Source organism: Procambarus clarkii, chromosome 9 (genome assembly GCF_040958095.1).
Source record: "Procambarus clarkii isolate CNS0578487 chromosome 9, FALCON_Pclarkii_2.0, whole genome shotgun sequence".
NCBI lineage: Eukaryota > Metazoa > Arthropoda > Malacostraca > Decapoda > Cambaridae > Procambarus > Procambarus clarkii.
Genome location: NC_091158.1, coordinates 18800356 through 18812937, shown reverse-complemented (window position 1 = coordinate 18812937; position 12582 = coordinate 18800356). Strand labels below are relative to the sequence as shown.

The 12582-nt window shown below is 42.0% G+C and overlaps 1 protein-coding gene across 1 annotated transcript; it reads left to right on the top strand.

The window, feature by feature from the left end:
* The first annotated feature begins 368 nt into the window (after positions 1-368).
* LOC138362712 (uncharacterized) lies at positions 369-9822 on the top strand. Its single transcript, XM_069321219.1, has 2 exons — positions 369-736; positions 8347-9822. Exon 2 carries the CDS (start codon positions 8370-8372, stop codon positions 9702-9704), a length of 1335 nt encoding a protein of 444 aa, XP_069177320.1. The 5' UTR covers positions 369-736; positions 8347-8369; the 3' UTR covers positions 9705-9822.
* Positions 9823-12582: the final 2760 nt, after the last annotated feature.

Genomic DNA, 12582 nt, shown 5'->3' with positions numbered 1-12582 from the left:
GACATGAAGATAGCAGATGATAATAACATCATAAAGTTTAGTTATAGACTTAAACAAATATAGTTATGTATAGATGGAAGACAAAATAATCATTACGTCAAAGAAAATGACAATGCGTTTAGTGCATGATTCTCAAAAATATAGTAACTGTCCGAAGCAAATTTCACAGTTCCTTCGGTAAATTCTAGATGCATTAATAAAGTATAAATGGCAATTAAAAACGAAAATATACACAATAATAGCGTATATTATATATATATATATAAATATATATATAAAACGCGTTTTCCTCTGGAGGTTGAGAGCTCGCTAGAACGCAGGTACGATTCATGGGAGGCGAGGTGTGGCAGGGCGGCGGAGTCAGTAGTGAAGGTTGTGTCGTGCGTGAAGGGTGTACGAGGGCCGGCGTCTCTCTGGCTTGAGAGTGACCCACTACAAGTATCCTGGAGATGACCCCGAGATAGTTCTAAATGTGAGGAAACGGAAGACGTGAATTGCTTCTACATCATGTGAGGGATAAAATGCAAACTTATGCTCATGAAAACTATAAAATACTGAAGTCGATGGCTACTTGTAAGTGTTGGATCTCACGACCAGTGTTAAGATAAGATTGAGTGTCGATTATTAATCTGTCGCTGGAAAGTGACTTGAAAACAGCCCGCATTTCTGATGACTTTTACAAGTGACGGAAACAATACCTCGGGATTACAAGGCATACAGGACTTATAGTGAAATGGTTAGTATAAAAACTTGTTATTTTATCTAGGTCGAGAGATTTAATATTAAATACCAACGTATTTAATTACATTTTACGGTTTAAGGAGGTCTTACTGTGACTGCAAGTAACAGTCCTTCACGAGTACATCTTGTATAAACTATATTTAATATTTTAAATGCATCACTGAATACCAGTCAGATCGTGGGAAAATCTCTAATACATGGGCCCAAACAGTTAGGTAATATATTCCAGTTGAGTTAGGGCATCTATTGCATTCCAGATCCCGTAATATGCTATGTTTATTAATTATTTGTAGCGTATAAGATGCGGGGTGACGAATTAGAGATACAGGCAACAGGATTATTTCCTGAACTAAGTTATCTTGTTGACCAGACCACACACGAAATTGAAGAGACGACGACGTTTCGGTCCGTCCTGGACCATTCTCAAGTCGATAAGTTATATTGTTTAAAGCGCTAACAGCTAACTTACGACACACTTGATCCCCCTTGTGAGGAATTAGCTCAGTATTGCGTATCCAATTACCGTACTGTTGTTCTCCTACACAGTATTTAGTGTTGCACCATGTGTTCTTAATTATCCCAACCGCAAGGTTTTCCTGTTGCCTCTTGCCTCCTATATCCCTTACATCCGCGTTCATCCTTTCCGACCCCAACCACTTGGGCTGGACGGTAGAGCGACGGTCTCGCTTCATGCAGGTCAACGTTCAATCCCCGACCGTCCATATGATTGGGCACCATTACCTCCCCCCCCCCCCCCGTCCCATCCTAAATCCTTATCCTGACCCCTTCCAAGTGCTATTAAAGCTGTAATGGCTTGGCGCTTTCCCCTGACAATTCCCTCCCTCCCTTTCTACCCATCCACTGTACTTGATTGATAAAGATTAAGCCACCCAAGAGGTGGCACGGGCATGAATAGCCCGTAAACCACTGTACTTGTTATCTCAACCCCAACTATTCAGCTTGGACCAATCCTTTGTTGTTAGTGTTATTTTCTGTTCTTTACCGGTCTTCCTTGCTCAAGTCTACCTTGCCTTAGCCTACTGCCAAACCCTTAACTAAATGTAACTCTAAGATGAATTTGATTTCTTGTTGAATTTAAGGTTTATGGATCTTTTAATGAGGTTACTAGCAACTTACTGACCAACCAGCTATAGTTATACTATACTGACCAAAGTATACTATAGTTATGAAAATAGTTCAGAACTAAAGTAAATTCTGGATATATACCGGAAGGATGTATATATCTTTCTGTGTATATATCCATTGTTGCAAAATTTCAATGCTAAAGAACAACATTAACGTGCCTGCTGCTGACCCCAATTCTCCCTTCCTGCAGTCTGACCTCATACTCAATGGCCAACGTTATATTAGCCGCCAAACCTCCTATTTATGAGTAATAACACTTGACACATAACTAAACTAATTACGTTGGAATTCTTCTTCAACAGTGCTTAGGTCCTCATACATTTACCTATGATAGGTTAGGTTGGGCAAAACGCCCAACCTAACCTATTAGAGGTTTAACTATGAAAACTTGTAATAAATATAATTTATATTCGAGAAAAATACTGATGTGGTTTTTACAGTACGCTAAAATTGACGAAAACGGGTTTTGGGGGATTGGTTAAAGCCTAAATGACCATGGTCTGGGACACCTCTCATCTCGCCGCTCTCTCTCTCTCTCAGACCATGTAGTATTATGAACAGCTGAAAATTTTTCAATAAACTATAGGGACAACTCAGTTTCGGAAGTCAGATGAGACGCTAAAACGTTCCTCCTTAAATTAGGGCATTGATACCGACCCTCCTATGACTGTTCCCAACTACCCTGGTGTCATCATGCAAATTGGGTTAGACTAAACCCAAGTGTTTGGCCTCCAACCTTAGACAGACAGACAGATAGACACGCACTATTTTATGGCTATAGATAGATTCATGGTTATCCAGACTCATTCCAGGATTATTCATTCAAATGAATTTCTTCCGTCTTTTCGTCTACCACTTGCAAATTTGTTACACTTTGTGTCTGTTTACACCCGTTTATCATCGCATGTCTTAGCAATACATTATTAATATATTAATACACTGATATTGATCATTGTTCATATTTGTGAACATGCGTCTGTCATCCTAGCCCGCCGTAGTTATTTTTTCCTAGAAGCATGGCCGGCTTTGACTGCTTAAAATGGCATTCTTTTTTTTAGTGTATCCATTTTTTCCCTGTCGCTATCTTTGTGTTTGTTGGTTATCCTGCATTTCGCGTTCAGTTGATTCGGTCTATGCCAGTTCCTCCAACTCTGTCCCTCACTTGTTCGAGTCGTGCTAATTAATCCTCATTCTTATGCTGGCATCCTCCAACCCACCCGCTCATTCTTATACTGGCTGACCCACCCCACCCCACATTCTTGTTCAACTAAAACTTATATTAGTTTATTAATTTATTGCTTGCCCAACCTTGCTTGGATATTTGCGTCTTCTCAGACCGTCGTAGCCTCCCCATTGTTCATTAGCGTAACCACCTCCGCCTACCTGCCAGCAGACTCAACCATGCATGCAAGTCTTGCGCGTGATATGCATGTATTAAAGCATTTATTACTGATTGCGTCATTACCTCTCCGATCCTGTTGTTACATATATCCTCTTTAATGCCCGGATTCCATGTTTTAGTACACTATAAGGTGTTTTAATTTATTTATTATGGGACTGGGGAACAATTACAAATTTGTAGCTAATCATGGTTGGGTTTTGTGAATGTTGTGTACTCAAGCAGAATGACTTGTTGTCCAGGAAATGTGGACTAGCGCAAACTGGAACTTTGTAATTAGCATTTCTGGTAGGCAATTTATTTCCAGTAATGTCTGTCACTGGCACGATTAATATGCACGATAAATTGGCTTGCGAATTACTAATAACATATATATATATATATATATATATATATATATATATATATATATATATATATATATATATATATATATATATATATATATATATATATGCAATTGACGATCACTAAACACTGATCATTTGTATACGGAAAAACCACAAAGAAATTGGAAAGAGAGATGAACGTTTCGGCCTGTTAAAGCCTTTGTCAACACCAGACTGACTAGAGAAAGAGAGAGAGGATACAGGCCAACACCTGGAACCTGACCAACCCATCTAAAGGGAAAGAATTAACCAGAAACAGGAATAGCTTAGCTTAGAATGGTCAAAGAGGATTAAGCGCTCAGAAAATTTTTAGAATATTTTTAGAATAGAGAGAATATATTAAATTCTCTGACCGCTTAATACTCTTTGACCATTCTTTGATCCGTTCTTCTCTCTTTCCCATTTCTTTGTGGTTTTTCCGCATATATATATATATATATATATATATATATATATATATATATATATATATATATATATATATATATATATATATATATATATATATATTATTTGCTGCTTAATGTAGGCTAGCCTAAGTAGCCTATCAGTATTTGTTCTTTTATATTACCAGCAAATGATGACATATATATATACTCAACTCATTCGATGTTTAAAAAATATAACTTGGCATTTCGATTCTACCTTTTTAATCTTATATTTATCACATAACCTAAGATTCTTGTTTAATATTAAATCTGTAATCCTTCCTCAAAAATGATAGTACTTAAAACAACTATTGGTCGAATGTACAAAAATTAACTGTTGTACCCGAAAAAGTTCACGAATTGTTCTATTGGAATACTCCACATGGCTTGCCGCCAAAACAGTGGTCAATTATATATACAACCAAACCTGCCCTAGGCCTAAATAGGGAATCCTGGACCTAGTATACGCCATTTTCGGCCTCATTTAAGATATATATGTGGTAAAACGCCTAGGGAAGTTTATGTTCAGTTGTTGCATTTCTGGCACCCTCTACAAAATTCCTTGTACAAAACGTGAACTTGATTTGGGGTACATTTTTGTACTTACGACCAAATAGTTCATATAAGTACCATCATTTTCTGATGACAGGTTGTAAATAGACCTGTCATACCTTAGCATTGTTTATCAGGCTTAACTTTCTAAATTTAACCTTAAATCTTATATAACTTTGGAGAGTAACTCAACGTCCCGTTACCGGGCAACTCTTTTTTATTTTTTATCCTGGAGTGAGTGTGAGTTATCATAGGTGATAGTCTCGGTGCAGGCGATGAGTCACAATAACATGGCTGAAGTATGTTGACCAGACCACACACTAGAAGGTGAAGGAACGACGACGTTTCGGTCCGTCCTGGACCAATCTCAAGTCGATTGTGTGTCCCTTCACCTTCTAGTGTGTGTGGTCTGGTCAACATAGTCTCGGTGTTCAGGTGTAGATTATGAGGCTTGTGGTGCCGGGCATAGCAAACATACCTCACGCTTAGTTCATGGAACCCAATAAATCTAATCTCACCACTGATACCATGGCCTTCTATCTAAGAATATACTATCAGGTGGCACGTTCACAAATTGAACCTGGTGGTGGCTAATAAATTGAATGCAATTTAATTGCTTGGAGATTGCTACTCTCATTTTCTATAATCTGTGTTTATTGCACCTCATTTATATAGTGATTACAAGCTGGCTTTGAATCAAGGGGGTAGGGGGAAGGGGGGGGGGGTGTGGGTGGTTATTCTATAATGCTCATGTCAAGTTCATTATCCCTCGTCACCCCCCCCCCCTCACTCTACAAGCCATGAAAGCAACTAGGTTATATATAATTTCCTCTTCATTATTAAGTAATTACGATTCGAGAAAACTATTTGTCATTCAGGGATCGTTGTAACAGGAATGTTGTATAACTTGTTTTTGTACAGTGAGAATTGATAAAAGAGCCTTCAGTTTGTTATGAAAGTTATCATTCGGTTAACATTTTAAACAAAATATGAGTGTCAGGTTGTGTTGAGGATTCATATATTCTAAATTAATATTTTTAAATGAAAGGTTCTATGCTGGCGTAGCCTACGACTGTTTGATAAAAGATATACTTTAACACAGCCTAATACCATCACAAATTCCATTGCACCACCGTAAGCTTTAAGTCTCCAGCATCCTACTAACTTAAACTGTTATAATGGAGTTTCTTTTATGGTGACGAATGCTTGACTCGAGATAGGTCGATATCTTGATTTTTCTCGAGGAAAGTTAAACGTAAATAGCCTAGATTCGTCAAATGGTTTAATATGAAAACCTAGACACCTGGGCTTAAATTTCCTCCACAAATGTTGAAGATATTGTCAAATTTATCGTTCAACTTTCGCCAAAAATTTACGACACTTTTATCCAGATAGCCAGTTTGGAAGACTTATAATGGGTGCGTCCTACTTCTTAAATTGCTTGATATATCTGTAGGGGTAGGCTATTCTCCAATATATTCTCTTTTCTTAGTATTATTTTTGCATAAAATCCGGAACGTCCTTGTAAAGGCCCCATCACCTTGTAAAGCAATTTTTTTATGTATATTTTTTATTTAAACATATAAAGCCAATAGTATTCCTCAATTAAGCGATGATATCATCAAAGATCATATTTGACTTTTTTTTAACCATGACTTCCAGTTTTACAGGTTATGTTGACAGTAATATAGGCTAGTCTCTGCTTTTATGTAGGCTTACAGTTATGTCATTTTAGCCTACAGTTTAAAGTACCATTGACTGCAGGTGCATAGTGCAAAATTAAGTTAAACCATCTTGACCTGGAAGAGAAATTCAAAATAGACTAGGCTAATATCCCCTGGATTTTACAAAATAGTTGGCTATCTCTCAAGATTATTCAGCTTTAGGCCCGCTGCTTTAATAGACCCCCCCTTTTTTTTAGTATATTTAGGCCTACGGTGACTTAGGTCAAGAACTAAATTCCCATGTTATTTAAACGAGGTCTGAACAATATTGTGATGAACATATGCTACAATAATGCGGATATAACATTAGCAGATCAGGGAAGAGCTCGGAGGAGAGAGAGTAGATATGTTGCATTAGCACATGGCCTAATTGGTCAGGAATTTAATCCCAGTTTGTTTTGGTTAATCTAAGCATGCTTGCTTACAACGATATTCAACTGAGCCATTTAGAATTTGACTAGTGTACATTAGTATAATGGACACATTTTATTTTTGTTTTACTAAGTTTTTAGCCTAATTCGTTTGATAAATTGAACATTAGGACTTGTGATAAGTAGTCATTTATATTATTTGATTATTGGTTTTTTATATAAATTACCTTGGTTAAAGCCAGCCTAGGGTGCGTGATAAGCTTTGCAGACAGATTACATTTGGTCAGAACTTCATCAGCATACATATATGTGGATATTATTGAATGAGCCATAGGCCTAGATACAAAACCCACATAAGCAAACCTAACACCTCATGTTCAACAAGTGTAGTCTAAAAGATCTGGCAGATATCTCACTAGTTTGTCTCATTGTTTCACAAATCTATTATCGTTGAATTATCATGACTGACTACTTCCGCCGAGAGACCATCTTCATTTTCTGCGCCTGACTTTTGTTTCTTAATTACCTTACATTTCAGTTTGTATATTTGTATTCATATGTTTCTTCTCTTCTGTTTTCTCTCGTGTGTGTGCGCGTTTGGTGAGGGCGACCTTCACTCGTGGCATTTATTGCCGGATCTTGCTGCGGGCAAGTTTTGCTGAAAGTTTCGGAAGATCCTTCAAAGACTATAATCACTTGAAAGACTTAGAAAACTAGGTCTCAAATGCATTGGTTTTCTGTCGAAATCTAAACTAACTTCAACGCAAGGTAGAATCAACACTTTCTTGTAACTTTAAACTTGTATAAAGTTTTCCATGTAACGACAGATGGCCCTGATTAACTCACGCTTAGGACTCGTATGCTTGAGAAGGTAGTAGAGTGTGTGGTCTAGTATGTAATAAGGGCCACATATGTTGATTGGCAACTGGCACGACAGTTCTACCAGGCTTAGGCTAAATGCAATATTGTTTAGTTCTCTCCGTTTTTACTCCCTTATCTATGTAAATAATGCCGTAATCGCTTCCAGTTTCCCACCTGTTGCGTTGTCATGCAGTGTAGCGATGCTGGACCATTGCCAAGTCCTCACACATTCTTGGGCTGCAGGACGCAGATATAGACACTGTTTATGTTAACCCATATATACTGCTGATCCTAATCACAAAACTTCGGAAGACACCTTGCGAACTCCGGGGGTTGTCACGATATGTTAGCTACTGAAGGTCTTGGCATATGTATTTACAATGTTTCTAGCAGCCTTTCATTAATAACTATACTAGTTGTAATTAATGTTTATCATAATTAATATCACGCATATTACCTCGGTGGTTTTGTCTCGTGAAGCCTATCTTCGACGAGGTTTGAAGTTCGTACTGTAATAATGCAAATCTATTTTACCAACACTAGCCTATGTAAGTCTTAGGTTCTACGAATCATCATTATTAGTACAATTGTTTTTTGCAAATTTCACGAAAGTGTCTATTAAGTTTTGATTTTAAATTGATTTTCACGCATATGATTTGTGTATTCAAGTTATGTATAACATTGTGTATCATAAGTAACGATGGTAAAATATATATATATTTTTGTTTATTTCAGGTGTGGCGCCAGAGAGCGGCGTGATGAGGTCAGGTCAGTACAAACTGGCGGGGGCCGGGTCAAGGGGAGCAGAGAGCCGGGTGACGGTGGTAGGACACTTCAGGTCCAGCCAGTCCGACCTCCCACCCCCAGACGCCTTCGTCGGCGACTTCCCCCACATGAACTCACTACTCGTCACTAAAAACAAGCTCTCAGACTCGCGACCCTTTAACAAAAGCTGTGAGAACCTGAGCACCAGTGGCGGCGGCGCCCGCGGTGCTGTAATGAGGGTGGAACAGCGGGTCAAGAGTCTCCTGCAGAGGGGCGAGTCCCGCCTCAGACACTCTGACGAAGGTGCCCCCGTAGAAGATGTGTGGCAGTATGGACACATAGTGACACTACCCCGCCGACCCCGCCTCTCTCTGGCACTCTCTCACTCAGCCCTACATCATCTCTCCTCAGACACAGCCTCCTGTCTTAGTGGCAGCAGCGGTTACTCCTCCTCCTCCTCCAGTAGCTACGGCAGCTTCAAGAGTAGTACTTCCAGTAGCTGTTCCACTCTACCCCGGAAGAAGAGCCGGAGGGAGAGCAGCGCCATACCCAGAGGAGGGGATCTGCCTCCACCCCTCACAAGGTCATGCACACTCGTTGATAACCCCATGTATGACGTCACGCCCGCGACTGACCCTCGTAACTTTAGTCGCAACAAATCTCCCAAAAGGAGAGGTTCTCCCCCGCCCAGCAACGAGCCCTTGTATGACCTCACGCCAGACAGCGACCCATACAATCTGGACCTCTGCGAGGCGCGTCAGGGCTCCCCCTCCACACACGACCCCATATATGACGTTATTCCCGGCGGCGACCCTCACAGTCCTTGTCGGGAGTCACTTCCACAGTGTCATAACAACCAACTCTATGACCTGACACGACCTTCCCGCCTCCTCACCCCAGACTCTGGCACGCACGGTGGTCTCGACTCCTTGGAAGAATCTGCTCTAGATTCCCTAGATTGCTCTGACCCCCAGAATGGAATGCTGGACGATGAATTTTTTGAGGAAGAAGACCAGGTGGCCAAAGAATGTCGCGAATACTTCGAACGGCGACTCAAGAACTCAGAGACATTGAAAAAACGATGGTCGATGTGCTCGTCTGATTCCGGCGCCGATCCCGGAGACAATGATGTATCTGCCACCAGCATCCCGACCTCCGCCCACCCTCTAAGCATCGCCTCCAATACCTCCTCCATACCAGATGACTCCAACACCTCCCATTCGTCAAGTGCCACACAGGATACCGCTTCTCCCAAGAAGACGCCGCTCGATCAGAAAATGGAGTTCCTTCGCAAAGAAATCGTAAGTAATCGATGTAAAGTAACGTAAACTTTCTCACATACATTTGGAACGTTATTCTCATACTCTATTTACTGTGGGTGTGGTTGTGGCGTGTGTGTGGTGTGGCGTGGGTGTGGCTAGTCAAGCATGTTAGGTGTGCGCGCGCCTAAGATCAAGAGACACGAAGCGCTTCACGACAAGCGATTGGGCAGCATTCCCTTCCACCCGTGGGGTGACCACCGTTGGAGACCAGCATCACCCTCCCCCCTCTGCCTTCCATCCCTCCCAGTCACTCTTTCTTTTTATCACCCGTTAATCATAATTCTCTCTCTCTCTCTCTCTCTCTCTCTCTCTCTCTCTCTCTCTCTCTCTCTCTCTCTCTCTCTCTCTCTCTCTCTCTCTCTCTCTCTCTCTCTTCGCTGTGGGTCGTTTCATTCAGCATTCACTAGACGCACAGGCTCGTCGCGCGACGGCATTCTTGCCGTCGGATGGGGGTTGGGGGGTTGGGGTTATCACGGCCCAATCTTGGTCAGGCGACCTTGTGGTAGTTAGCTAGAACAGTGGTTCAGCCCCTGGGCCTAACCTCCCCTGTTGTGGAGTCTTTATCTCATTGGACTAATACCCGGGAATTGTTCACTTTCTTTTCCTATTGCTTGTTAATGCCTACTGTTGCGTAGTTACAGGTGTATCTTCTCCCCTCTCTTTCTCCTATTTTTATTCTACCATCCTATATGTCCTCTATTCTATTCCGACCTCTTTTGTTCTTCCGCTTCCTCTTCTGCTTCTTCTTTTACTCTTCTTCTCCTCCCGCTCTTCCTCTTCTCTACCCCACTTCCTTCTCTCGTCCTCCCCCCCCCCTTTCTCTGCTCTCCCTCCTCCTCTACTTCTCTACTTCCTCTGCTTCTCTACTCCCCTTCTCTCCTACCAGCAATTCTGTCAGCTTCTCCCTGATTCCTCAGCATGAAGCATTTTATCACCCCCCTCCCCTGACCTTCCCTCCCCCCAATCTCCACCCCCCAACTCTCCTTCCACCCCCCAACTCTCCTCCCACCCTCAATACCCCCCAACCCCAAACCAGTCTCCCCCCTGCCCACCCCAACTGGAATGCCTGGGAAGCAGCAGAGAGTGACCTTGGTACACAAACGCCCGTGGGATGGAAAGCCTGGTGGACGGACCTCGCCTGCCCGACCTAGCCTTACGGGATATTCATGCCCGTGCCACCTCTTGGGTGGCTTAATCTTCATCAATCAAATCAATCGACCTAGCCTACATCGGCTGCACTTTTGTATCCTTGATTATTTGGGTGGGAGTAAAGATGATGTGGAGGTACAAATGAAGGGAAATGTATTTGAAATGAGGAGAATATGGCATGAGGTATGATAGCAAGCGGGCTGTTCGCCTTGCTGTTACGATGTGTGTGTGTGTGTGTGTGTGTGTGTGTGTGTGTGTGTGTGTGTGTGTGTGTGTGTGTGTGTATGTGTGTGTGTGTGTGTGTGTGTGTGTGTGTGTGTGTGTGTGTGTGTGTGTGTATATGTGTGTGTGTGTGTGTGTGTGTGTGTGTGTGTGTGTGTGTGTGTGTGTGTGTGTGTATGTGTGTGTGTGTGTGTGTGTGTGTGTGTGTGTGTGTGTGTTCGGTTTGGTTTTTTATGATTCATTTGAGGTTGTGGGGGTACACTTGTGAGGTGTACACGGGTACACTTTTGAGGTGTACACGGTTACACTTTTGAGGTGTACACGGGTACACTTTTGAGGTGTACACGGGTACACTTTTGAGGTGTACACGGGTACACTTTTGAAGTGTACACGGGTACACTTTTGAGGTGTACACGGGTACACTTTTGAAGTGTACACGGGTACACTTTTGAAGTGTACACGGGTACACTTTTGAGGTGTACACGGGTACACTTTTGAAGTGTACACGGGTACACTTTTGAGGTGTACACGGGTACACTTTTGAAGTGTACACGGGTACACTTTTGAGGTGTACACGGGTACACTTTTGAAGTGTACACGGGTACACTTTTGAGGTGTACACGGGTACACTTTTGAAGTGTACACGGGTACACTTGTGAGGTGTACACGGTTACACTCGTGAAGTGTACATATATACTGTGTGCCCACTTATATACCACGTGTCAATGTGCGTCTCAAATGAATACAAGGTACAAATTAATGATGGTGCTAATTGTACCCTCGAGAATGACGCACTGTACAATCAGCACTGTTGCTGATTGTACAGTTTCTGCTAATGATGGCAATAATATTGAACCACAAGATGCGAGTGTTGGAAGCTGCATCTTCCGCTCATTTCATCTCTAGCTCATCCCCCGTGGGGGAAGATTAATATTGAACCACAAGATGCGAGTGTTGGAAGCTGCATCTTCCGCTCATTTCATCTCTAGCTCATCCCCCGTGGGGGAAGGAACTGGGTCGGCCTCCACCGCTGGATCAATAACACTGGGTCGAGGTTACACTTGGTGAAAAGGTCGGGGCCATGGCTTCCGGAGAAGGTTAGTAGTGGTGGTGGGTTTGTTATTCTGTTGATGTGAGTTGTGGGGATGTTGAAGCTCACTATGATGGGGATGATTAACTTGCTAAGTGGTATTGGGGCAACCTGCTCTCCTAATAGAACGTCGCATTTTGACGTATGTACTAACTTAGGGCTTACTTTTCTGTTATTAGGCTTTTGACGTTGTTCTCACTAACGCGACTAATGTATGCGTTGAGACTCCTACTACTGCTGCTGCTGCTGCTACCTAGCCTATAGACTATTGCTACCAGCTGTTGTTACTTGGTTATTGTTGCTCTTCCTCTACAGCTGTTGCTACGTAACACTATAGCGACTGTTACTGCGATCTACTCCTGGCGCTACTTATTGTTTCTGATGCTTTTCCTGCAGCTATGGCATCTGTTATTCTGCTGAATG

Coding starts and splice junctions, on each gene's coding strand:
- LOC138362712 (XM_069321219.1), top strand. CDS start 8,370: ATGAGGTCAGGTCAGTACAAACTGGCGGGGGCCGGGTCAAGGGGAGCA.